Consider the following 27,013-nt stretch of genomic DNA (forward strand, 5'->3'; position numbering starts at 1 on the left):
GATCCATTTCCCTTTATGTATTCCCTCTCTGCGCTCTCTAATGCGATTTTTGACATTAAAAACTATAGTATTTCCACCAGGGACGAATGAAATTTCGGGTTCAGTCAGTGATGGATCCCCGATTAATTAGCCAAAAAATTAGTTAAAAAAATGTATTTACAATTTCGAATTAATAACGTTAACATTAATTTAAAGTGGTTCTATCGTGTGGTGATGTTTTTTTCAAACTGTTCTGATGCCAACAGTTTTCAATATTTTTTCTAGTGTTTTCTAACGAACTTTTAAATGTACAGTCGAAGAAATGTTTACTCTGCTGGCTTGCTGAACGATATTTAGCGCACAGAAAGAAAAACGAGAGAGAGAGAGATTTCACGTTTGCTTAAATAGAATTTTACTAGTTCCTATAAATATATAAAGATAGATATTCCGTGGACCGAGTCATGAGCCTTAAAGTACACGAGTTTAGGGACATTGAGCAAAGGATGTGACGGTACAACTCTCGATTGGACATCGCATTAATTCTCTTTACTGCTGGCGTCCCTCACATTTTTTAAATCGATTTTCCTATCTACATTTCCATCAGATATTCTACCATTGGACTCGTCGACTCTCTCTCTCTCTCTCTCTCTCTGTCCCTCTTTCGTGATGATACCCTTTGACGCGTTGCTGTATTTACTCGTGTGGCACTCAGCCAACCTACCGGGATGCAGGATCTCTCAGTCCATCTCATTCTGCCTTCCGACGTTTATCAGACTGTAAACATGTTCGGTTGCTGGCAAGATCGGTTAAGCGAAAAGCAAATCTCGAAACTTTTTAGGTAACCCTAATGGTGGAATAAAAAAAAGAGGCAATTTAATTCGAGGGATCTCGAAATAGAAGGAACAAAAAAGGAGGAAGTCGAAGCGCTCGATGATCCGGTTGGCAAGTGTAATCAGGAGGCACGCAGTACGGACCGAGAAAAAGCGCGGGAAAAATTTAAATATATCGAAATCTCGAAGTGCTGGATGAAGCGCGCGTATTTCAAACGCCATTTCGTTGAGTTCAAGACGAAACGTTTATTCCACACAGAGAATCGAGCTGCAGTGACGGTGACTCGTAAAATAAAAGAAGAACGAATAGTATGAACGATAGTCGTAATGTTCTTTCGCACCAACGGAAACACTATATTCGTTTATATTCATTCCTGTCTGGCTCGCGATCTCTCGTGTTTCCCCTATATATATATATATCCCTCCGGCTAATATTTCCCTCTGCTTTTCGCCCTCCTCCTTTTTCTCTTTTTATCATATTATGTTCTAGGCAAGACGGTCATTCTCTTCTCGCACTGTCTTACGAGTTCACAGAGAGAGCGCGCGCACAGCATCCAAACCCTATTCTCATGTTCTCTCGGTACGCTGTAGTCTGCTCGTTTAGATCTGCGAGCTGGTAAGCCCTCTAGCTTGATTTTATCGCACAGAAGCTACGACCAGACGCGCCCCTTCTCTTTTTTCCCTCCTTCACCTTCTCCTTCAGCTTGCACTATTATTCTCGTGCTCTCTTGCTCGAGTCAAGCGACGCTAGCGCTTTCCGCGCGACAGTAAGGTTTAGTACTATACTATAACACTAGGCGGCTCTAACGGCACGAACCGCCGATCCTATTTACGGCCGTTGTAAAGTCTACCCGGCAGAGAGACCACGGTAAATTTTTATCTCAAACTCCGAACGCAAGAGCTACTCCTGCCATCTTCTTTTTTTCTCTTTCCCTCCCATTTGTTCTCTCTTATCTCTTTTTCTCTTGACGTCGTCATATGGATGTTTCCTCACTTGTTGGTTGGGACGACAGTGTTCTTCCCCCTTTCCATGCACGCTCGCCCTTTTTTCTTTGTGCCAGTCACATAACGCGAGTAGTATGCGATCTCACGTACCAGACCAGCAGGTATTACCCTCTCGGAACGTCGACCGGAAACCTATACGATTCTATATCACACGCCTTCACTCCTCCATCCTCAAACATATGGATTTTTTTACCTTTTCGACATCCTCAAATTTAGCACCTTTTTACCTCTCTTCCTACGTCTTCATTGCACGTGACGCGCGGCGTTCCGGGCATTGACGATAAAACGTTCAAACAATCGAAGAAAAACTGAAAGGTTAGAAAACATGTTAATCTTTTTAATTTTCGAACGAGTTCAAATACGCATTCATTTACATGGCGCAGCTCGGATAAAGTTTGTTTGAACTCAAGTTCAAACTTTCTACAGACCCACTTTTGTAGTCTTCGAACTACAATTTCAAGTTCATTGACGCTCTTTGAGGCTTGGTTTCATCATTCGAATTAACACCAACGGGGGGCGTTAATCATGAGACGCGGTAGCGGCTCGATGCCAAGTATTAAAAGAAAAAACGAGAGTGTAAAAAAGAAAAGTCAGCGCGAGCCCTGCCGCACTCTTATATACGCGAATGGTTCGATTTATAAATATACGAGCATTCGTCATGTCATTTGGGTTAACGATTTTCATTCGAGTTAATGAAAAATCCCGAACAGAACTTCAACTTTATTAAGTTTCGACATGCGACAATCAGAATATCAATCTTGAGGTTTAAAAATATGGCTGAAAATTAGCTGAAACCGCTCAAAATTAACGAGCGCACTAATTATCTCAGACAATTTCCGGCAGGATGTCAGTTCGACCCAGTGCTACTCTCTACTGTGTCAACTGTACCGCGCAACTCGCTATTGTTTAACTCTCCAAGCGTAGCAACTGTACCCTGTGCAAAGTTGCCCAACCGTGTCAACAGCACCTAGCTGTATCTGGAGCTTTGTATCTGGACTATCGACGATATTCCTGATACAAAGATGTCAGTAAAATTCGAAACAAGTCCTAGTGATACAGTCGCAGCGTCTCAGCAGTTATTAGCCATCGGCGATTCGAATTGTATTGATACAAGAACTCACTCGTCTAAGAAAAATGTTACAATAAAGTTTGCTGATGCTGCGATACTCGCTGAGCACAGGAAACCAAAGGATAAAATTCCAAATGCTCCTGACCGATCAAAAGTTATGAACATGTACTACAGAGGCTTTAAAGGTGTAACTAAACGATCGGAAAATCCAAGAAAACCATCTCCATCAGAACCATCGAAACAAAACTTGTGAAGGATATCTCTAGTAACAATGGAACGACCACGAACAAGCGCACAAGAAACAAAGAACGCCGAACTCGATTATCGGATGACGAAGATGACGATGGAAAAGAGGAAGAAATGAAACAGCTCAACGAGTATCGCAGCATAAGCAAACTTTGTTGTAACATTTTTCTTAGACGCGTGAGTTCATGTATCAATAAAATTCGAATCTCTGGTGGCTAATAACTGCTGAAACGCTGCGAGTGTATCACCAAGACTTGTTTCCCATTTTACTAACATCCAGATACAGCTAGGTGCTGTTGACACGGCTGGGCACTTTGCACAGGGTACAGTTGCTACGCTTGCAAGAGTTAAACAATAGCGAGTTGCGCGGCACAGTTGACACAGTAGAGAGTAGCACTGGGTCAAGCTGACACCCTGTAAATGAACGGAACGCAAGCATAACGCTTTTTTTAAACGTCCCTATATTGAACTGGGTAGAACACGAAAAACCGATATATGTAAGCATTCCGTATATTATACTTCAAGATCGAACGAATCGGCATTATTCTGACTTCTGATTTTTTTTTTGTAAACATCTGTCGAAGGATATTCCCGCCAGTATGATTTCAAAATCAGAAATATTAAAGTTGTTATCAAGAGACTCGGTAGAGTCTCGGGACAAGTACATTGACAGCCCTGTCGTATAGTGATCCGAAGCTCGTCGAGATGTTCATCATTATTTTATACTTTCTCTGAATAAAACGATTCGCGGTGATGGGGGTAAAATTGGCATGTTCAATTGAATTGGTTTTGTGAGATTCATATTCATGGATTAATGGCGCTGGCATCGATCGACTCAATGGTTATATTACCGCTGGTATTTCTCCGTGTTCTTTTCATGTTTCCCGAACTCTATTAAGGACCACTCAACTCTAAATACTGACCCATTGGCCGATACGGGATCCCAGAAGCCAGGTAGGATCGCTACCATACTTCACCGAGGCTCCACCAAACGAAAGAAAGGAAGAAAGAACTCTAATACTGGAACACTGACTCCCATAAGGTCCTAACGAGTCCAACCATTCCGAGGGAAAAGGTAAATCTGTGACATTTCCTTTTCTATTTTATTTGTGCGCATGCACATATTTTTTTGTACAGTCTAAAGAGAAAATCGTTTTCTGGAATTCTGGCGTGTAACACTTCCATATATTCAAGGTTAGTTGTCGTCACCACACGGTTGTCGCCGGCAGCTAATTTTATTGGTAGACTGTACCGACAAAGACGCAGACTGTCGACTGTCTCTCTCGGAGCGCTCAGTCTTAGCCAGTGTAAGTAGAGTAGTTTAGTGCTCGAGACTATTTCTGTCGGTTACTCAAAATTTAAAACGATTGAAGAACGAATAAAATCTGGTTTCTTTAGAGTAGTTTAGTGCTCGAGACTATTTCTGTCGGTTACTCAAAATTTAAAACGATCGAAGAACGAATAAAATCTGGTTTCTTTTAGTTTCAAAGTTACATCTCCGAAATGGACAAGATTCTCTGGTGATCTCAGCCTTAGGGAGTTTGTTGCTCAACATTTGGTCGCTCGTGAGGTGCAACAACCACGGCAACAACTGACAAAATGAAGATGGCAGACGGCTCAACAATCTTAAGAAGAAATAGGCCAGGAACAAAGGCAAAGGTTAATAAAAATTATAAGTTTGATAATAAAAATACTCTACAAATTTTACCAATTCGATCGATATAATTTTTATCCCATTTTATCATGTATTTTCATCGATTCTCATACCTCTATAGATTCGTGACATTCGTCAGAAAATCAATGAGTACGTTTCGAAAAACATCGATTTTTATGCCATAGTAAATATTTGTAAAAAATGTATTCTTTTCACCTAAATCATTATTACTCAAAGCATCTCGAAGTTACATTTGAGTAAGATTTTAACGTTCCTGCATTAGAAGGTATTTTTCTCTACAACTGGGGAAATTTCAGAAAATCAAGTAAAAAACGTGAATTCGAACGGAACTCTTTCCAAATTATCCAACAGAATATTGAAATGAAAAAGAAGAGATGAAAGAAAATTCAAAAATATTTTAAAACAATAGAAAGCATCAGAAGAATTCGTCAACAATGGAACATGAGTGTTTTTGTTTTTCCAATTAAGGATTTCAGCCGATGGCCGGACGAGCCGTTCGAAGAGATGGACAGCACTCTAGCTGTCCAGCAATATATACAACAAATGATAAGACGGGACCCAGAGAATATAGACTGGATATTAAGCATGCCAGATGCCCAGGATGAAGGAGTCTGGAAATACGAGCACTTGCGTCAATTCTGTATGGAATTGAATGGTTTGGCGGTAAGACTGCAGGAGGAATGTCATCCTGATACTTGCACCCAAATGACAGCGACCGAACAGTGGATATTTCTTTGTGCTGCTCACAAAACACCAAAAGAATGTCCTGCTATTGATTACACAAGACACACCCTTGATGGAGCAGCTTGTTTGTTAAACAGCAACAAGTACTTCCCTAGCAGGTTAGCAAAAATGTATTCATTCAATAATTACATTTTACTGAACCTTCTCTGTCGTATACTTCGAAAATCAATATTTCATAATACTTTAAGATTACTTCAAAGTCTTTTACATTTTGTCTTTGATGCTGTGGTTATAGAGTCAGCATCAAAGAATCCTCAGTTGCTAAACTGGGGTCGGTATGTCGCAGAGTTTACAGAATTTTTTCTCACGCTTATTTCCATCACCGAACGATATTCGACGAGTTTGAGAGTGAGACTTTTCTCTGTCGCAGGTGAGGTTCATTTGATTATTAAACTTCCAGCCTGATTATTGTCTTCAATAGAAACCATCAAATTGATTATTCAAAAAAATAAAGAAATTGAATGAAAAAAAAACAATGATGCGTAACATCCTATATTGTCTTGATAAATTTGTGGTATAAAACAAAAATCATCTTGAAAATAATAATAAAAATAAAGCATTGTTAAAAATGACACTTTGTCTCTGCAACAATTGAAAAGATCGTGGTCCTCATTGTTCTTATTCCAATATTTTTCTCTGCAGATTTACAACATTCGTAACAAAGTATAACCTGATGTCTACGGACAATCTCATAGTACCGATATTAGAGGAGACAGCAGCAACTGAGAGCGACGCATAAAAATATATTTAAAGTTTGAATCTCCCAAGAGAATGTTTCTATGAGAGAGCGTTGCTGTGAAAGAAAAAAATCAAATATCGGACGTTGTCTCGGGCGTAGAACTGTGAAACGAGAGAATTACGAATGCGAATTCATGCGCGAAAGTGTGAAAATATAACGATGAGGATAGAAAATTTTTTTTAAATCCAAATTTTCTGTAAAACTTAATGGTCGAGTGAATTTTTTACAAAAAAAAAAACATACGAAGGAAGAAAACAACAGACAAATATTCACTTTTGTATACTTAAGAATGACGAATCGCAAAAGGGAAAAATGAGAACGAAAACGTCTCGCTTTACGTAAATTACCAACTGTATTCGTAAAATGCCGAAAAAAAAGTTAGAAATAAACAAAAGATTAGATATCGATTCATTTGTAAAAAAAAAAATCACGATTTCCGAGCACGTTCTATGCGTATTATTATTATAAATATATATAAATATATATTAATTTATAAATAATTTAGTTCGTAGATTCGTATGAGATACTATAAATATACTTTGCCTTTGCATTTATTTTGACGTTTTTCGACGAGAAAACAGATCTTCGGCAACAATAATATTTCACTTTAGTTCGCTGAATTAGTAGATCAAAGAACGAATTTTCTATACTTTTTATTTTCGAGCAAAACGAATCTGTATTGAAAAAAATCAATTTTGTTTTTCCATCGTGAAGGAACGTTGAGTCAGATTTACCGAAGATTCAACGGAAAAAGGCTCGTTTTTTTGTTTTCGACAATCCTTTAGTGAAATTTTGTAGCCGGAAAAATTGAAGATAATAATAATAATTGTAATTATCTCGTAGAGAGAAATAGAATTGTCGCGTGGATGAAAAAAATGAGAAAATGGAAAAAAGAGAGTGAACGGAAGAGGAAAAATGTTGTAAACCTTCAGAATAACCTCAGTGATAGTAAATAAATGTTGTAGCTCCGTTATTAATGACGTATATCTAAATCCTATAAACGAGAATTTTCATAATTTATTCGGCCCTTTGCTATTGGCAATGAGATCAAAATCGATTCGATTGTATTGCTTTTCCACGATTTTTTCTGTGGAAAACTAGCAAAACCACGAGTTTAGGTTTACGAAGCATTTAAATTCCTCGTAATTCTTGCCACATTTTTCCAAACGATCAATAATTGCGTGGAAAGGTAATAAACTAAGCAGCGATATCTCGTGCTATTCGACAAAACAAAATACCGAAAGAATAGTAAAATTCTATCAGGAAGACAGAAAAATCGGCAAAAATGAAAATACCGCGGAATTTTTTTTTCGGACGATGCCATGTTCACAAATTTGGGTACTTCGTATTTTGAGAGGAAGAAAAGCTTTATTCGAACCCGTTATTATACCTCTTGAAGCAATATCAGTGCCCAATGTCATATCACTGCCTTTTGATACACGCATCTCCATGTTTTATGACCATCTTGTTGGTTTTTTTTTTTTTTTTTTTTACTCGAATTTTAACTGGTCTATGGGGAATTTGAAAAACGCATGGAAAAATAATGCTGGTTAGATTCTCTTATCAGCTACGAAAACTATACTGTACATAATAAGTTTTGTAAATAACTTTAAAACGCAGATACACACATACGCGCGCGCGCATACACGATTGACTCGAGGAATATTGAGGAAAAAAACGAATAGAATTTTCAAGTATTTCATCCATCGCTGCGCCGATTGAGCGAGAATAATAATGAGCTGCGAATATAATCAATTTTGACAATTATCCATGTGTATGTATCGATTCAACAGTAAAATTTCTATTAAAAAATCTGCTTTATTCATTTTTATTATTACTAGGTTTCATCGTTGAATTTTTTCTTGCATTTTTTTGATGTCGGATGACCCTGGCTGGAAGCTCGAGGTCTCTTCTGACCTGTCCTCAAGCCCATTGAAGCAAATTCTTCCGCAGTTACGTCCGACATTCGAGCGTTCTTCAATCCTCCACATTCTTCCTCTAGCGATACTCCCTCTACGCTTGAATTTTGAAACATGGAACATGTACCCGGGGCCTGATAGCTGCAATTTCAATCTTTTTAGTCAATATGTTTCTTCGCTTTGATAATTCACTGAGTAATTGGCGTTCACTGTAAATAGCCTTCTACATCATTTAAAAAAATCGCGATAACAACTTTTACATTTTTATCTCAGGTTCTTCAGAGAAAATTTTTTTTTCAAAAAATGTACATTTCAGGAAATTTGAGTCAAACGTAAGTTTTAAGGAAGTTGAAGCCATATACGACATCATACGAAAAATACATTAGATTTTATTATTCCAAATTAATGAATTGAAAATTTACGTGAATCTTCTTGAACAGCGCTTAATTATGTGTGAAAAATTTGGAGAGGTTTCACCGCCTGGTAATTCATTGTTGAAAATGACAAGGTTAAACATAGGCTCTTATGGAAACTTTCAAAAAATTGCAAACTTCAACAATAAATATCTCAATTTCACGACGGTGAATCATCAGCATATCCCGCCAGAAGCTTAATACTGTCTTAAGCTTTCTGTTTAAAAAATTTTAATGCGCAAAGTTGGAAAATAGTTTTAATATAAGATACGCTTCAACCTCCTGAAATCATATACTTTAAGGTGATGGAGCAATCGCTATCTCGCCACCGTGAGTGCGAGAGAGATAGCTGCAATTTTCGAAATTGAATATGTTCGATACGGTTCGATCAATAAAAAAAAGCCCCTGTCAGCGTATTTTTGCCATCTTTCCGCGTCCGCTGACAGAGCCTTTTTTTGATTAGTCAAACGACAGCGGAGAATTTTCATTTCGAAAATTCGAGGTGAGGTTAGTCGACTGATCCATGCTCTTAAGAGGATGGATCAGTCGGTATATCGCAAGCGTGAGTGCGAGAGAGATAGTTGCAAATTTCGAAATCGAAATTCTTTGACACAGTTTCACCGATTAAAAAAAGGCTCTGTCAGTCGATTTTTACCATCGTTCTGCATAGGCTGATAGAGCCTTTTTTTAATCGATCAAACTGTCTCAAAGAATTTCGATTTCGAAAATTTCAAGTGAGGTTAGTCGACTGATCCATACTTTTAAGGAAAAGTATTGAAAAAACAATTGATCCTCGTAGCCAACTTCATCTTTGCTATTGAAGCAATTTTTTTTTTTAATTGTTTGCCATATTTTTCATCTAAACCCATTTTTTCTCCATTTTTCTTTTTACAGGTCCATTTCATGGTTTGATTAGAAAATCACTGTTAAACAAATTCGCGTTACTTTTGTCAAAATAATGGTTTGACTCTCGAATGAATGGGAATTCAGCACTTGGAGCTTGTACACTCGGTACGTCAGGTACCTGAATTATTATATCTTTTTACTCGCTCTCTCTTCACTTTTATCACCTTAACGTTTTTATTTCCTTTCCCCGGCCCTCTCTGCTAGCACCCGCACTCACCACATTCGCACCGGAAACGGAAGTCTCTATATCTTTTTTACTCACCCTGGCTCTTTTGAATCCAGGACATTATTGGACAGCAGTATGTGAATTTCTGGCACCATGCGATCTATCGTGGCGTTCTCGTTCTTTTTTCCATCCTTCGAATTATTAGATCTGGAAAGTCATTGATTGCGACGTGAAAAAAAATACACTAGGCACAACGATTAAAGGATATTAAAAAAATTTCAAATTTTTAAGTGATTTTCAACTGGCTGTAATTCGGAGGAAAATGATCGCACAGAAAATTAAAAAAAAAGCAAATTGTAGCTTTAAGTATCATGTTTCCGGCGGTGTGCTCGAAATTTTTTTAGCTCGAGCAGATCATGAGTAATTCCAAGATTACCATCGGAAAAAAAATTTGTCAAATTTTTTTCGTCTTTCAAAACGGTGCACGGGCTTCAAAAGATTTTTCCAAGTGATTCAATCATAATGATCTTTTAAAAAATTTAATTCCCTTTAATTTGACTTACTTGCGAACTCTGTACGATAATTTCTCGCAGAGTTATCGTCGATCAAAGCAAAAAAGTCATTTTTGACTTTGGTGATCGATTACTCAAGGAATAATGGTCGTACAGAAAATGAAAGGAGGGTTCTGTAAACTGCAAATGATTCTCTATAAAACTGTGTCAAACATTATCCATGAAAGAAAATGTTCCGAAGTGATAATGTTGACCGAAAAAAAAGTAAAAAATGAAAAATTAAAGGATATTTGGATAATTTTATATAATGTTGGATATAATGGGTAAACGAAGGATTTCGTCGGTAATTTTTCAACCTCAAAGTGTCCTGAAAAAACCCTGAAAATTTCAAGGCGCTACGATTTTTTTTCTTACTGCCCCAAATGTTCAAATCTCTCGTTTCCGTCGAAAGTCACCATAACGAGCAATTTTTCAATTTTTATTCGTTCTTTCAACTTGAAAACGTTTCTTTTTACGTCAATCCATATTTCTTGAAAGAATAGCATCGAATTCTGATAAAAATCTGAACAAAAAATGTTTTCAAAAATTTTTATTTCCTCAACTTCTTCACAATGCTTTACTATTGTGAAAAAAAAATTTTGATTCTTCTTCACGCTGTCATTTACCGCCGGCATTAGCTTAACCCAAAGCGTACCACGTGGCAGTTGCATGGTCGGACGTAAGAGAAATTACAACGTTATTCATTGATTCTCCTCACTTTCAAGTCTAAATCTTGTACTTGAGTTTCTGAACAAGGACATACAGTTTGTTTCGAAATCATTCATACGACATGCCACGCCGACACTTGCATGCCACAAATGTGGCTTGCATTGTTACCCTTCTTCGAGAGAGCTATAGTGCTATTCATTCAAGAAATATGGATTGACGTAAAAAGAAACGTTTTCAAGTTGAAAGAACGAATAAAAATTGAAAAATTGCTCGTTATGGTGACTTTCGACGGAAACGAGAGATTTGAACATTTGGGGCACTAAGAAAAAAAAATCGTAGCGCCTTGAAATTTTCAGGGTTTTTTCAGGACACTTTGAGGTTGAAAAATTACCGACGAATTTTCCATTTTTTACTTTTTTTTCGGTCAACATTATCACTTCGGAACATTTTCTTTCATGGATAATGTTTCACACAGTTTTATAGAGAATAATTTGCAGTTTACAGAACCCTCCTTTCATTTTCTGTACGACCATTATTCCTTGAGTAATCGATCACCAAAGTCAAAAATGACTTTTTTGCTTTGATCGACGATAACTCTGCGAGAAATGATTGTACAGAGTTTGCAAGTAGGTCAAATTAAATTTTTTAAAGGATCATTATGGATCACTTGGAAAAATTTGAAAAAAAATTGACAAATTTTTTTTCCGATGGTAATCTTGGAATTACTCATGATCTGCTCGAGCTAAAAAAATTTCGAGCACACCTCCGGAAACATGATACTTAAAGCTACAATTTACTGTTTTTTTTTTTTAATTTTCTGTGCGATCATTTTCCTCCGGATTACAACCAGTTAAAAATCACCTAAAAATTTGAAATTTTTTTAATATCCTTTAATTGTTGTGACTAGTGTAGTATTGCAGGACGAAAAAACTTGACGTTCAGTTCGAAACCCACTGTACGTATCGAAGCTTGGTGATCTGATGTAAGCCTGAAATTTTTCTCTTGAAGATTTCTGCGCACGAGATGACTTTACCAATGCCCTGACCAATGCCGCTCCAAACGACACTGCCTTCACTGGCAAACTCTTTCAGCGAGTACTCAAGAACATTTTTTATCTTTGTTCCACTTTTGACCTAAAACGATTATGGAAAAAGCGTACTTTGGGATAGAATTTCATTTCTATCGGATGATTGATTATATCGAATGGAAAAAAGGTAGGATAATTTGTTTTTCATTGAAAATGGAAATGAAGAGATTCGCTCACCTTCATCAAAAGAAATTTTTCAGGTAAATTTGGTATTGGAATTTTGGTCTGGTCCACTCGATCCTCGTCCATCGGTCTCGGGATCTGCTTCTTTTTTTTCAGCTTCGATCTAGCCATCTGAAAAATGAAAATGACGATTTGCGAATGAAACAACAATTTGGTAGAACAACAATTGAAAAACATTTTGATCAAGCACTTCGCTTCGTACAATCATCTCTATCAGTGTGTAGAGTTGAAAGTCGTTGGGAGGATGTAGGTCACGAGTTCAGTTTTGCGTGCCTTCGACTCCTTTCATTGGCCTTTATGGGTCGCTCGAGAATTTGACAAATATATCGAACGACGTGAAATAGAGAAAAAATTTAAAAACATTTTTCATCCGCCTGAAAAAAAAAATTATGCCCGAGTGATCGACCGAGAAGCACGAAAGAATAATTAATCCGAGGATATGGCTTCTACCTCCGGCAAGTAAATTCGTTGAGAGTTTGATGGGAGTGGAGAATTAAAGAGAAATGGGGTTGAACGCCTGAGGAAACCATCAATATTTTGCAATCAGCATTCAATTGCCACATATATATGGGCAACTCCATATAAAATCGGCCACCCATCAAAAAAATCAACTATTCAAAATTCACTTTAATTTCAAACTAAACGGGTCTCAATAATGATTTCCATGGTGGGATACTGAAAAACGAAAAATAAGGAAACTTCAGTCATTATATTGACGTAACCAAATGAATTTATCGACTAAAAGTAATATCGACCAAAACTTTTTTTTTCATATATACACATAGAAAATGAATTTTCACTTATTCCAAGACAATTTTCACAACATTTTCAGGGCACATTTATGTTATTAATAATGAAATTCCAAACAGCTCTGCACCATCCCTTATTCGGAGTGCGTTTAAAATAGATGATTGCACAATGTTATACATGTGTCTTCATAAGTCTGTCAATTTTGTGCAGATTTGTTTATTTTCAATTCTCATTTTACGCAAAGGAACGACCATTTTGAGTACCGAATAGGAGAACCTGGTCATTTTAGAACCTCTGAACTTGATTTTTCCTATTTTTATCGGAAATTAATATTTCGAAATTCCGATATTGCGATGAACCTCTACGCTAACCAAGTTGTTGGAGGCCAACAGCAGGAAAGTCGACATCTGAAGGTGCGACTATGTGACGAGGCTTAAGCACCTTGAGAGGAAGAAATGCCGAAAAAATAAGAAATTACATCGCGGTGTACAGAAAAACCCATATATATATTAGTGTAAAGGTTTGTGGAGTGCGAATGGGGTTGGAAGGGGGAAGGGGGAGGCGTGGGCGTATATGGTGGTGGTATGCGGCATAGCGAGCATAGCGCCGCGACTACGAGGCGCCATATTGCATTATTAAGGATCCTGCCTCCGTCTTCCCCCCGATCGTTCCTTGGGGCACCCTTGCATTCCAACATTATGAAAGTTTTTTATACCCTCATAGAATTTTCTCCATAGAGAATGGCGGTTTTGTTCCCGCACGCAGTTATAAAAGTATATATAAACATCGAAGAAACAGAACTTTATTTTTCTTTTTCGACAGCTTGACGAGACAATTTTTCATAATTCTATTGAATTTTTATCCCGTAGACGATCGACGACTTCGACGAATATTTAATATATCGTGAAAAGGGGGAGAAAAAAAGGGGTAAAAGGGATTATTGCACTCGGAATCGTGTAATAATTTTCATCTAATTTTGGTCTGCCAGCTTGGAGGGCTATCAAAATAAAAAAAAACGGAGATCATGCTGACTCGTAACTTATGGACAACCGTGGAAATGGACCCTCGCCGAGTCTAGGAACGTCAGTGACTCCTTCGAAAAGGGGGCGAGTAAATAAAGTTGGGGCTGCGTAGCGAAGGGAAGAAAGTGTCCTAATTTTTCGTCCTGACACTTTCCCACGACTAATATTAAACGGCTGCAGCATACTTGGATGGCACGTGAATCCATGGATTTGTGGGAATATCACTGGATCTAAGTGACTTAACTAAATGACAGACACGACGATTTTTTGCTCTGTTTCATTTTATATAAAGATCATTCACAGGAAACAATGAACCTCACGCACGAGTATATTTTTTCAGAGCAAGCCCCCAACTCACGTGCAATAATGACATTAAATCGTGTCTCATTTCTCTTCGTGTTTCGATAACGAACCGAAAGGGTCACGATCAAGTCGGAGCAGTCCGTCGATATTCTATGCCGAAAAGTTCATCAAAGAGTATAGGAATATTCAATTGAAAAAAAATTTGACATTTTCGTGGGCTGACCAATTACGCGGTTGTGTCATCGCAGGTTTAACAGAGTGCGAAACGGTAATTGGATGTCGATCGTATATAAAGGAACAATTTAGCATTCAAAACGTTCTTGAGAATACGATATTCACTCTGAGGATATGGTTTTCTCGAGGATCCACAGTCGAGATGAATCTTCGACTCTGTCGCTGCTCCTGACAACTTCTTAATAATGCATCTCCTTCTGTTCCACCGCGACTATGAGCCGCCGCTCAGCATTCAATTTACTCGAGTACCGAACCAGGAATATTCCAGTCTTAATAGTACAAATATTCCTGAGCGAATTTCATCGAAACATAAAAAGAGCAGATAAGATGAGAACTGCGTGTAAAGAGAGATGTTAAAAAATGAATGTGATCCTCAGAATCTAATGAGCTCCGGTATATTCGTTGTTTGAGAAACCTCACTTGTCTCCCACTGTTTTCAGATCAAGACGATAGATCAGAAGAGAACTTATTTATTTGTTTCCCAAGCTCTGCTCGATGTGTACAGAGGAATGACAAAATTTTCAATGAATCTATTTGAGCATGAATATCGCGAGATTAAATGGGACAATGAGGGAACATTTTTGTTTCGGGGTCAGAGGCGACTGGGATGAACAATTTTCCCCTCTTATTCTTCATCTTCTTCTTCTTCTTCTTCTTGGGGGGAGTTCCCACGAACGGAGACGCTTGCGCACGTAATCTTGAAGAATTTCAACCAATATATAGCCACGTGCGTATATATTCATGCACCCTATCAAAGATCCTTGTTCTCCCCTACCCCCCACCCTCTCCCTCTCCTTCTTCTACTCCATCTCTTTCTCTTCTTCGTCTCAATGAAATTTCCACGTTTCCTGTATCCGGTTGACTCTTGTTCAAGCTCCCGATCGCAGCGGATCGCGTCCGCCCAAGTTTCGAACCGAGTTTCCATTCTCGTTTATGACACGGTAGTATTTATTTTTTTCAAAATCAGTTTAATTCCGCGACCCGCGAGAGAAGCTTCAAATTTCGCATCGATAAGTGACGGACAGTTTTTTTTCCAAATTCGCAAAAAATCGTCTGCAGAAACACTGAGAAAACCGATGAATTGTAAATTATTTTGATAACCGTAACGAAAAATGATTGATTATCGATGAGAAGAAAGTTCGCTGCTTCTTGATCACGTGCAAATTTATTCCGCGCCGATAAAAGTGTCGACCTTTCGATTCATTTCGAAGTTTCTGTCTATCCTTGAAGGACTAATTCTTTAAGGGAAGGCACACAAATGGACGTCAAAGAGTTTCGCGTGAGGGGGAAGGAGATGGTCGAGTACATATGCGATTTCATGAGTAACATTCACAATCGTCGTGTCACACCGGACGTTGGTCCCGGATACCTTCGACCGTTGCTTCCATCCGAGCCGCCCCACGAACCCGAGTCTTGGGATAAAATAATGAACGACGTCGAATCGAAGATCATGCCAGGAGTGAGTTCCCCTCCGTTGTACCTTAACACGGAAACTCGATTTTTCAAAAATTCAATCACAAAAATCTTATCCGTTTCTCCGCACATCCTGACGCAATATTTGTCCATTTCCCCGGAATGTCAATCGCTCGAGACCTCGTTACTATAGTCGTTAATTTCTCATTCCAGATAACTCATTGGCAACACCCACGATTTCACGCTTATTTCCCAGCAGGTAACTCATATCCTTCGATTCTCGGTGACATGCTCAGCGACGCTATTGGATGCATCGGATTCTCATGGGTTAGTATATACACAGAAAAAAAAAGACGGCGAGAGGGAGGAAAATTGCGGATCGATATCGAGGCTATCGAAGCTACCAATTTCTCCGACGCTTTTTGATTTAATCCCCGATACGCAGCTGACCCTCAAATATTGACTATCCGCTCCAATCTCGATCTCGGCGTATATCCATTTTTTTTTTCTTTTTTTTTTTTTTTTTTTTTTTGACAAATCACTTTATTCTGTTTGCACCATTTCCGAGTTCGTTTTCTCTCAGTTATTATCGCTGTTTGACCAAGACCAAGAACGATCATTTTGTATTCGTGTCCGTAAATATGATTGATCCTTATTGCAGGCCGCCAGCCCAGCGTGCACGGAACTCGAGACAATCGTCTGTGACTGGTTCGGTAAATTATCGGCGGTGCTCATTGCAAATTAGAACCGAACGATTTTCATTATTTTTTATTTTTATTCCTCGTTGGAAATCATTCGTTTTTCAGGCAAAGCCATTGGACTACCCAACGACTTTTTATACTTCAGCCCAAACAGCAGAGGAGGCGGAGTCATACAAGCAAGTTTATTTTTATTAAAGACAAGAGTAAACGAATTTCAACGATTGCTTTCCAAGGAGACGAATAAATTATTCGCTCATTATTGTCTCTTTTTATACGAAAAGGGTTCGGCTTCGGAGTGCGTTCTCGTGTGCATGTTAGCCGCGAGAGCTCAAGCGATCGCGAGGCTCAAAGAGTCCCCGAATTATTCGCACCTCGACGAGACAGCTCTGCTCGGAAAGTTGATGGCTTATTGCGGCCGCGAGAGCCACAGTTGCGTCGAAAAAGACGCGATGATATGTTTCGTCAAGCTGCGAATTCTCGAGCCCGATGAGAAGAGCGTTATGCGCGGAGAAACTTTTCATCAGGTTGGTAAAGAAAAACAAAAGTGAAAAGCGCGCGGGATCATTTATGGCACAGAGCAGAAATAGTTTTCCTTAATGAAGAAAAATTAATATTAGTTGATCGCCCCGCGGACGTTTTTTTGTCTAGGCAATCGAAGCCGACATCGCCGAGGGCTACGTGCCCTTCTTCGTCTCAACTACCCTTGGGACCACGGCCTGTTGCTCCTTCGATAATCTCAAGGAAATTGGTCCAGTTTGCAAAAAATATCCGGGGGTAAAAAAATGTTATTTTCAATGAAAAGTTCATTTTTCGGATTCTGATAGAGTTTTTTTAAATTATTATAAGAAACAGAAAAGTTTTTATAATAGTCGTTGAATTCGGAAATTACCGGACAAATTTTCCGCTCGTTTTCAAATGAGGAGAAACGCTTTTTTCAAGATCTGGCTCCACGTGGATGCCGCCTACGCCGGGAACTCGTTCATCTGCCCGGAGCTCAAGTACCTGATGGCAGGAATCGAGTACGCCGATTCTTTCAACACGAATACCAATAAGTTTTTGCTCACGAATTTCGACTGTTCCTGTTTGTGGGTCCGAGATCGTTTCAAACTGACGAGTGCTCTCGTCGTCGATCCGCTGTACCTCCAACATACTCATGCGGATACAGCGATCGATTACCGACACTGGAGCATCCCCCTCAGCAGACGCTTCAGATCGCTCAAACTCTGGTTCGTCATTCGGAGCTACGGAATTTCCGGTTTGCAGTCCTACATTCGCAATCATCTCAAACTCGCCAAAGAATTCGAGGCTCTCGTCAAGAAGGACTCGAGATTCGAACTGTGCAACGAAGTGGTGGTCAGTTGGGTCAATTTTTCGGTGATTTATCGAGTTTCACGATGGAAAATGTCTGCCCGTAGGGACATTGACGAATTGTTTAAAAATATTTTCCTCTACACTCAACATTTATTTTCCAACAGCTCGGTCTGGTCTGCTTTCGAGCGAAAGGCTCCGACAAATTGAATCAAAAGCTGCTGAGTGCCATCAACGATTCGGGCAAAATTCACATGGTCCCAGCGAAAGTCAACCAACGATACACGATCCGTTTTGCTCTTGCTTCTCCACAAGCATCGTCCGAAGATGTCGGTGCGTATATGTATTACCGAAAAAGTGATTTTTTTAATAGCTTCGAAAAATACTGATTTTCAAAGCAATTGCACTGAAAATCTCCTTCATAATCCCAATTGCAATGAAAATTCTGATCGTCCGTTCCGGAAAGCACTATATAATAGGGCCTGAGGATTAAATGAGGGGGAAAAAATGCTGCAAATTAAAATTTGCTTCCTCGAGATGGTCAAGGTGCACGATGCTCAAAGCTTACTCTATGAAGTGCTATATTTTTCATTTTGGCTTCCTCATAGAGGAAGCTTCGAGCATCGTGCATCTTGACCATCTTGAGTGATTTTTCTCTACCTTCTTTTACGAACCTTAATTTATCTCTTTGTGTAAATTCATAAAAAAAAAAAACTAAATGACGAGCCATCAGAAAAAAACAGTTTACAACGTTCAATTTTCATCGTTTTTCTATTTACATTGAAATTAAATAATTCAGACAACTTTGCTGGAAAGTATAGAGAAAGTACAGACTTATACACAATATCTTAGAAAATTTCCAAAAATTGAAGCGGTTAGACGATTTTTTGAAAAACTCATATTTTCGTAAAATTCAAAATGTCATAAAATTTAAACCGCTCAACCGATATTCCCCAAATTCAATACCAACCTTCCTATTATCATAGTCTATTTATAAAAAAAAATTATTAATAAATCTTAAAATTTTCGAAAGTTAGAGCGTCGAAACCCTTTTTATGAAAAATTCAAAACGTCATCAGATTCGTAATTTTGAGAGAGCTTGTATAGATTAACATCTGTGCAAAACGGTAGCCCTGTATCTCAAACCGTTTCCGAGTTATAAGCATTTGAATTTTGCAGTGCCATGACACACACACACACACACACATCCGGACATTTTTTCTAGATATGATTTTTCGATGTTTTGGAACATTTTGAGCACATTGGCATTGAAAACTGGAAAAAAAAAATTTTCATCGTCACAAAGCTTCCTCGATGAGGAAGCAAAATGATTATTTGTGGTGTTTTTTCAGAAGTAGCATGGAACGTGATAACGGATTTCCTGTCAGAAATCCTCGAGTCAAAGGACGTGATGGACGAGCTCGCGGATATTCGCGAGAAGAAAAGAAAGGCGACTCTGGAACAACGAAGATCGTTTTTCGTTCGCATGGTATCGGATCCCGCGATTCAGCCGGGATTCACCAAAACACCCAACAGACCAGAAGCGAAATTGGAAACTCAAGCGACCATTGGTGGAATTGGATCGAACTCTCATCGTGTAGCGTAAATGCTTTCGATTATTATGATTGAATTACCAAAAATATATGATATCGGAGATGAGAAAGTTGATGAAAAGTAATAAAAATAAGATATTGGTAAAAATTTTGATTTATTTATCGCGTGATTTTCTACTTTTTAGAAGTTCCTGGATCTCTTGGCCACTCGCGTATTTCATGCAGTCGCGTGAGGACGGTGAAACGAGCGAACTTTCTCTGAGGTAACTTTGAAATGAAACGATCAAATAAGCTTGGCGAGCCGAGCCATGAAAATATACTAGTAATTTATGTTTTATTTCAAAACCAAATTATCCGCCTTCCGAGCTTCCGCTTATTGAAACTTAGCACATTTTTAGGCCATTTCTTTCCAAATATTTCTATAGATTTCGTCATTTGGACACGATGGTGCGTTTGAAGACGGGCGGTGCGGGGAGTCGACGCGGCAGCAGCAACGGTTGCAGCCCCGAATTATCGCCCGCAGCTTCACCGTTACGCGGCAGATCACCGAACGGTCGAACATAATGGGAAACAAGATGAAAGATCACGTTAAACAGAAACAAAAACGATGAAAAAAAAAGATCACAAAGTCTCGGGCTTTCGACGAACCTTGCATATCTACGATGGCGAATTAAGGAGTGTCAAGATGGACGAGCAATATCGCTAAAAAAGTCAAATCTCTAGCATAATTGTGACCGAAATAAGAATAACTAAAAAAGAAATGGAAATTTCGAGTAGCATCATGAGCAAACGAATGATTCGACGGTTCTATCAGTCTCCGCGTGTTCTGACATGATTAAATAAAAGACGACTCAAGATTGAAAAATAAATTCTATCTGACAATTGATTAGCAGAATTGTTTTATGGCTTTGTATTTTTGTTTGGATTGTTAACTCGTTACATCTCGATTAATCTATATGAAAAATTATAAACAATGTGCGATGAAGAAAAACAAAATTGGACGAAATAAAAAGAGTCGTAAATTTGGGTGCACATTCATTCCGCAGTGTCAACGACGTCTCTTCCGCCACCATTTTTCCATTCCTCGAGTCTCGAGTCGCTTACAAAATCGATGATTCAATTAGTCCTGTGAATGAATGAGAATCGATTCGGAAAGGGCTCGAGAAAAACATTTAACGTAGGAAACGATGCGCAAAAAATCCTTTCCATCCATCATAAAATATATTCCTCATGTACAGGTCATTCCGCACGAAACTAATCGTTTCTACAATTACCGAATAAACCCCCTGAAAGAAGAACACTTTTTCGTTCAGAATTATTGATTTCGTTATTTTTTTGCTAATCGTTAAGAAATCAACAATTTATGAATAAATATTTCGAGCGTGGAATAAAAGACTCGTTTAATCGAAGCTCGAAAATATCGAACGAAAGTTGATGAATTTCAATTTTTTCAATGATTTATAAAATGATGAAATTTCTCAACTTGATGAGGTCGATCGAGAGGACGTTTTTCGTTCATGCAGTTTTGAGTTTGAAATTCTTAAACTGAGTTCGAAATTCTTAAAGGAATAGAGTAGCTTTGAAAAAATAGAGAAAATCGTCTTGAATGTAAAATTTGAATGAGCGTAAGTACGAGTTAGATTTTGGAGTGATTCTACGTGAAAAAGACCGTGCATACATTGTTAGGATGGAATGGCTATGGGAGTTTATTACATAGATTGAGCGGTGACCTGTCGCTCGTCGCTTCAACGGAGTCATGTCAATGTAGGTGAAGAGTAAGTGGCTATTTATAAACGTTAAGGGAGTATTTTACCCCTGTACGTATTTGACGTTGGCCAATCGTCGTTCTTGAGCCTCGAACCCAACGACGCTCCCCGTACGAGGAGCGATCTCGTAAAATGCTTATATACATATAGATTGTGGGTTGTTTATTTATCTGCACGTGACCGTTGAAAATAATAAAAAGTATCTGTCACTTGTTGAATAATTGTTGTTTAATTTTACAATTGATCAATCAATCGAGACGTTTTTATTCTATTAATCCAACGATCGATGTTGAATTTTTTAATGGAAAAAGATTTATCGTTCATTTCGAAGTTGAAAGTGACGATGCTAATAGAATTTCATATTCCCCGTTATAAAATCATTGATTAACTAATTTGAGGCCTGATTGAGTAATTAACGCTACAGGGTTTGGCTGGAATATGTATTTTTTTTTTCGTCCATTAAAATAGAAGAGCTGGGATGCTCGGAGTGTGCTCGGGGTTTATAAAGTGGAGTCGCGAAGAGGCTGGTGTTGCAGTCTGTCGTGGCAGCTCGTACCGGAATAGTCGAGAGTTTGCTAATCGAGGGTGTTACCATCGATGCGAAGATCCTTCGTCGGGTATATAATAACTTTGATGTTGTTTCGCACTGCATTTTTATTCGAGTAGATTAATTGAAAGGAATGTTATTATACAAGGGTGAATCGAGAGTCCGGGGTCGGGGGATTTCATAGTTATATTCCTCGTTTTTCAATGTCACAATCGACTGCCGTATAAGAGACGTTTGAAGCATCTCGAGAGGCGCTTCCGTATTGCTAATAAATCAAAGTGGCTGCTGAACCGACCATCTTTTTTATACCGCGCGCTAATAAGCGTGCAGCAGAGTTTTTCTCTGCGGCTGTCAGTAAAAAATCGTAAGAATAAACGACCGCGAAGATCTGCCGAGTGTCGCGCGAGACAAATGACTATAAATATTATCGATTTTGGAGTGCAAATAAAAAAAAGGCTCCATTGATTTTTCGCCGGTCTCGATTTTTTCGGCTCGTTTAAATAAGGAAAAGTAAAATGAATATCGAGGAATTTCGGGTGCACGGTAAAGAAATGATCGACTACATGTGCGATTACATGCGAACCCTCGAGGGTCGGAGAGTCACAGCGAACGTTGATCCGGGCTACCTGAGGCCTTTGCTGCCCAGCGAAGCACCCAACAAACCGGAAACTTGGGAAACCATAATGCGGGACGTTGAGAATAAGATTATGCCGGGGGTGAGTATCGCTCGGCGTGCGTGCGCGATACTCTTTTTTTTCGAACCTGCTCGAAAATAAAAAATGTCTTTTGCTCCTTTCGCAGATAACCCACTGGCAGCATCCAAAGTTTCACGCTTACTTCCCATCGGGGAATTCATTCCCGTCGATCTTGGGCGACATGCTGTCCGATACGATCGGGTGCATCGGTTTTTCCTGGGCAGCGAGTCCGGCCTGCACGGAATTGGAGGCGATAGTTTTGGACTGGTTTGCAAAAGCGATGAGTCTACCGCGTGAATTTCTGACGGAATCGTCAACGTCGAAGGGCGGAGGTGTGATTCAGGGCTCGGCCTCGGAGTGCATCCTGGTGACGATGTTGGCGGCTCGGACACACGCGATAAGAATTCTAAAGAAGCAGAAACCGACGATGGAGGATTCGAGCTTCCTGCCGAGGCTGGTCGCTTATTGCTCGACGGAGTCTCACTCGTGCGTCGAAAAAGCTGCGATGATCTGTTTGGTGAAGCTGCGAATCCTGGAACCGGATGAGAAGTGCTCTCTTCGCGGTAAGACCCTGGAGGCAGCGATAAAGGAGGATCTTTCGAACGGTCTCGTGCCGTTTTTCGTCTCGACGACATTGGGCTCGACGGGCTGCTGCTCGTTCGACAACCTCGTCGAGATTGGCCCGATCTGCAAAAAGTTTCGGGCCGTCTGGCTCCACGTGGACGGAGCTTACGCGGGCAATTGCTTCATTTGCCCGGAGCTGCGACCGCTGATGGCCGGGCTCGAACACGCGGACTCGTTCAACACAAACCCGAACAAGTGGCTCCTCGTCGCTTACGATTGTTCTTGCTTGTGGGTGAGGGACCGGGTCAAACTTACCTCGGCTCTCGTGGTGGATCCGCTTTACCTGCAGCACGCCAACTCGAACGAGTCGATCGATTACCGGCACTGGGGCATCCCTCTGAGCCGCCGGTTCCGTGCCCTCAAACTCTGGTTCGTCATGCGAAGCTACGGTATAACCGGCCTCCAGAATTACATCCGCAATCACATCAGACTGGCGGCTCGGTTCGCCGGAATGATCCGGAAGAACAAGCGCTTCGAAGTCATGAACGACGTGAGAATGGGCCTCGTCAGCTTCCGGCTCAAAGAGAGCGACGAAATAAATCAGGAACTGCTCGCCAATATCAACGCCTCGGGCAAGCTTCACATGATCCCCTCTAGAATGAAGGGAATGTACATCATCAGATTTTGCCTCGTCCGTGAGAACGCGACGATCGAAGATGTCGAGTACGCGGTAAGCGTGATCGAGGAACACGCCAACGAAGTCCTCATGGCCCATTACGAGGGTCCCGAAGCCGAAATCATGGCCAAAAGTCCCAAAAGTCCTATCTCACTGGACAAGAAACTCGTCCGCAAGTTCAGCTTCACCAGGAGCGTCACGAGGGACGCGTACAAAAAGGCCAAATCTAAGCAGGGCCTCCACGATGGCGCCACGCCGATCATGGTCGTCGAAGACAATATTCCACAGATCGACGACGATTCGGTCTGTAACGATCGGTAGACCGCGCTCATGCTCGAGGTCCCACCGAGATCGAGAAGAAATTCTTCCTCGTTGACCTGAGCGAGAATACCCGATGACGAGGGAATTCCCGTATGCCATGAAACACTCATTTAGTGCAAAGATTACGAGAGCGACCATCTTGATTCGTACTAAATTTCGTCGTTAGGAGTGCGCGATACTTTCTCGGTTGCGCGTCGTGGCGGGTGAAAACGACTCCATTAAACGAAAAACGACGATGTCGCCGTATACTTGGCATTTGGGATTAACCATGGCAGTCAAATCGTCGTCGGGACTTTGATAATTCATATAATGATTAATAAATGAACACTTTTTAATCGTCAGAGAACCACGCAGAATCTCCGCTTCCGTTGAATCGTGACGATCGTGTCAGAGCTTCGATATACTCGAACCGTTAGTGAAATAGAAATAATAAAAATAGTGAATTCGTAATGCTTTTTCGAGAAAAAAAAAAAACATTATAATTGTCTCAAATGCTCCGTCATATGATTATAATAAATATCGTATAAAAAGTGTGAAAATATAAATTTATTGGGAAAAACACTTATCCGTTGATCGTCCAACTTTAGATAAATTTATAGTGATTATAAAAAAGCATGTTAACTGTAATGGGAAAATGTGAAACGGAAAATCGAAGCCTAGATTAGAATGTTAAATTATCACCATCACCGTCAGCTTTTGTTTCAAAGTTTCTCAAAAAATTGTATCCCGATCGATGTACAAATAAATAAATCATTTCGTGCCAGTAACTTGGACATATTTGAGGATCATTTTTCTCCCACCGGATGCATCATTTTCGATGGAGGAAATTTTGTGCATTCCTCATTCAAAACTCGCAGTCTATTTCCAGTTCAATATTTATGCGTCAATGAATAATCGGCAAATTGGGAAAGTATAGAGTTATTTAAAATATACTCATGAATGGACTATAGAATTAAATTCTTGTGAAACCGGCTGAATATTTTTTAATTTAGTGAAACTGAACTGAATTTGCATTGTTATTGAGAGAAAACTTTTTTTCAATAAGATCCAAGTTGAGCTTCTCATTTTTCAGGTTTTCAAACATTGCGTAAACATTCCTTAAAATTTTGTTGGAAATTAATAAAATAAAAATTTTAGTTGAATAATGTGTACTTACTAATCGAATTATTTCATTTTCATTGGCGGTTGATTCGAATTTAAAACGAGAGACTCTTCATTTGGGCCTTGTTCAGGAAGAGCATGAATGTACAAGATTTAGGAAAAATTAGCACAGCCGAATGAAGATGAAATAATTTTCAAGAGTTGCCTCACAAAAGGCTCAAAAACAGAATTTTTTTTCTATGCAAAAAATAAATTCATTTTCTCCTTTTTGATAAAAAAAGATGATCAAATTTCACAAAATTGTATTTGGTAGATGGATGACAATGGAAATCCTATTAAAAAAAAAAATGTCTTAATTGCAATGAAAACGTCCTTGTTTGAGAAAGGCGTTGAAAAATTGAGGGCACTTCCCGTCTTCTAGTCAGGGTCACAGGTTAATGCGGGTCTATCGAATAGGTCAAAAGTTAAAAGTTTGTGGGAAAATTTCTACTTGTCGAAGTTACAAAATGAAAAAGGAATTTATTTGTTTCAATCGATCAACGAGCCTAAGCTGCAAAATACAAAATATTTTTATTTTCTGCATAAAATTATATTACAGAGTGATTGAAAAATAATAATTCTACATTTGTCCGCATTGAGAAATGGTAACAGGTATTTTAGGCTTGTTGTTAGGACCAGTAGGTACATTTTCGACTTTTCTCATAACCAAAAGACCATCGATGACTCTTCCGAAGACAACATGCTTGCCATCTAAGAAATTGCACTTGGCGCAAGTTATGAAGAATTGACATCCGTTGGTATCTTTGCCACTGTTTGCCATGGACAAGAGTCCTGGCGAATCGTGTTTGAGAATGAAATTCTCATCCGCGAATGTTCCACCGCCGTAAATACTCAAAACTCCTGTACCATCGCCGTTCACAAAATCACCTCCTTGGATCATAAAGTCCTTGATAACACGATGAAATATTGCCCCCTTGAAACCCAGAGAAACACCGTCTTTCCTGTATTCACCTGTGCAGAATTGACGAAAATTTTCCGACGTCTTTGGACACACATCCTCGAAAAGTTCGAATATCATACGACCAATTTCCGTCGTACCCACCGACACATCGAAAAACACAACTGGATTGTTTGGATTTCGAAGCTGAGTTTGTATCTGGGTCCACGTGGGCATTTTGTTATTTATATTTATTTATCAATCTTCGTTCTTCGTGCACAGCACTCTTCTTCTTTTGTTAATCTCTTCGAACTTTATAAATCTAACACACGTGCTCGATGTTTTTTTTTTTATTTTTCTGCCAATAATATTTTGACGTTTTGACCGGTGTATACAGACAAATGGAAACGTGTTTAACCTCAAAAATATTGAGCAGGCGGCAAAACAACGCGTACGAGCGCCTTACGGAAAACAGAGAAAGCTCCTTCACAAATTATCGATCGTTGGAATGGATATTTTTCAACGTAATTATAAAATATAATGAAAAATATTTTTGGATTAGAAAAACAAACTAATCATGCAATAAAGATTCCATTTTACGGTCAATATTTCTGTAAACTAAAGTCAGTCTCAAAATATCGAACACTTATTATAACAAGTCAGTTGCAATGACACAAAAACCTAACCTGAAAAATTAATCAAATATAACAAAATGAGAAAAAAATTCACCAACTCACCGTTACAATCAGTTACGACAGGACTTTTGTTCAACTTTATTTGAAGATTTGATGCCACCAGTTGTCAATGATTTGTATGAATATTCGTTAATTATTTACGAGATTACCATTCCTGACCACCACCGTCGCACGTGTTTATATTTATATGTTTACGTGTTGTCTCACGAATCGTTTCAAATCGGCAGAATTCGGATTATTCCGATT

At 39.1% G+C, this 27,013-nt stretch overlaps 5 protein-coding genes across 7 annotated transcripts; 3 read left to right on the top strand and 2 right to left on the bottom strand.

Annotated features, from left to right (window-relative positions):
* The first annotated feature begins 4,637 nt into the window (after nt 1–4,637).
* On the top strand, nt 4,638–7,260 carry Mob4 (MOB kinase activator 4). The gene is made up of 4 exons (XM_043415629.1): nt 4,638–4,788; nt 5,273–5,646; nt 5,784–5,918; nt 6,191–7,260. Exons 1-4 carry the CDS (start codon nt 4,729–4,731, stop codon nt 6,285–6,287), a joined length of 666 nt encoding a protein of 221 aa, XP_043271564.1. The 5' UTR covers nt 4,638–4,728; the 3' UTR covers nt 6,288–7,260.
* Nucleotides 7,261–8,085: 825 nt separating this feature from the next.
* Nucleotides 8,086–27,003, bottom strand: Rpp25 (ribonuclease P protein subunit Rpp25). Its single transcript, XM_043415630.1, has 5 exons — nt 26,810–27,003; nt 12,176–12,292; nt 11,866–12,044; nt 9,788–9,898; nt 8,086–8,347 (listed from the first exon to the last, which is right to left on the bottom strand). The coding sequence occupies exons 2-5, from the start codon at nt 12,290–12,292 to the stop codon at nt 8,125–8,127; spliced, it is 630 nt and encodes a 209-aa protein (XP_043271565.1). The 5' UTR covers nt 26,810–27,003; the 3' UTR covers nt 8,086–8,124.
* On the top strand, nt 15,324–20,503 carry Tdc2 (Tyrosine decarboxylase 2). 3 transcript variants are annotated; one of them, XM_043415627.1, is made up of 12 exons: nt 15,324–15,431; nt 15,721–15,949; nt 16,117–16,230; nt 16,565–16,616; nt 16,710–16,780; nt 16,886–17,128; nt 17,253–17,378; nt 17,544–17,957; nt 18,080–18,245; nt 19,265–19,509; nt 19,651–19,728; nt 19,891–20,023. In XM_043415627.1, exons 1-11 carry the CDS (start codon nt 15,424–15,426, stop codon nt 19,696–19,698), a joined length of 1,716 nt encoding a protein of 571 aa, XP_043271562.1. In that variant the 5' UTR covers nt 15,324–15,423; the 3' UTR covers nt 19,699–19,728; nt 19,891–20,023. The 3 variants fall into 3 exon arrangements, with proteins under 3 accessions (XP_043271562.1, XP_043271560.1, XP_043271561.1); XM_043415625.1 differs by having other exon boundaries at nt 15,325–15,431; nt 19,265–19,514; nt 19,891–20,503; XM_043415626.1 differs by having other exon boundaries at nt 15,325–15,431; nt 19,265–19,514; nt 19,654–19,728; nt 19,891–20,503.
* Nucleotides 21,764–24,801, top strand: LOC122408679 (tyrosine decarboxylase-like). Its single transcript, XM_043415628.1, has 2 exons — nt 21,764–22,494; nt 22,580–24,801. The coding sequence occupies exons 1-2, from the start codon at nt 22,294–22,296 to the stop codon at nt 24,032–24,034; spliced, it is 1,656 nt and encodes a 551-aa protein (XP_043271563.1). The 5' UTR covers nt 21,764–22,293; the 3' UTR covers nt 24,035–24,801.
* On the bottom strand, nt 25,635–26,544 carry LOC122408683 (peptidyl-prolyl cis-trans isomerase H). The gene has a single exon (XM_043415631.1). The coding sequence runs from the start codon at nt 26,307–26,309 to the stop codon at nt 25,755–25,757; it is 555 nt and encodes a 184-aa protein (XP_043271566.1). The 5' UTR covers nt 26,310–26,544; the 3' UTR covers nt 25,635–25,754.
* Nucleotides 27,004–27,013: the final 10 nt, after the last annotated feature.

Source organism: Venturia canescens, chromosome 4 (assembly GCF_019457755.1).
Source record: "Venturia canescens isolate UGA chromosome 4, ASM1945775v1, whole genome shotgun sequence".
NCBI classification, from domain to species: domain Eukaryota; kingdom Metazoa; phylum Arthropoda; class Insecta; order Hymenoptera; family Ichneumonidae; genus Venturia; species Venturia canescens.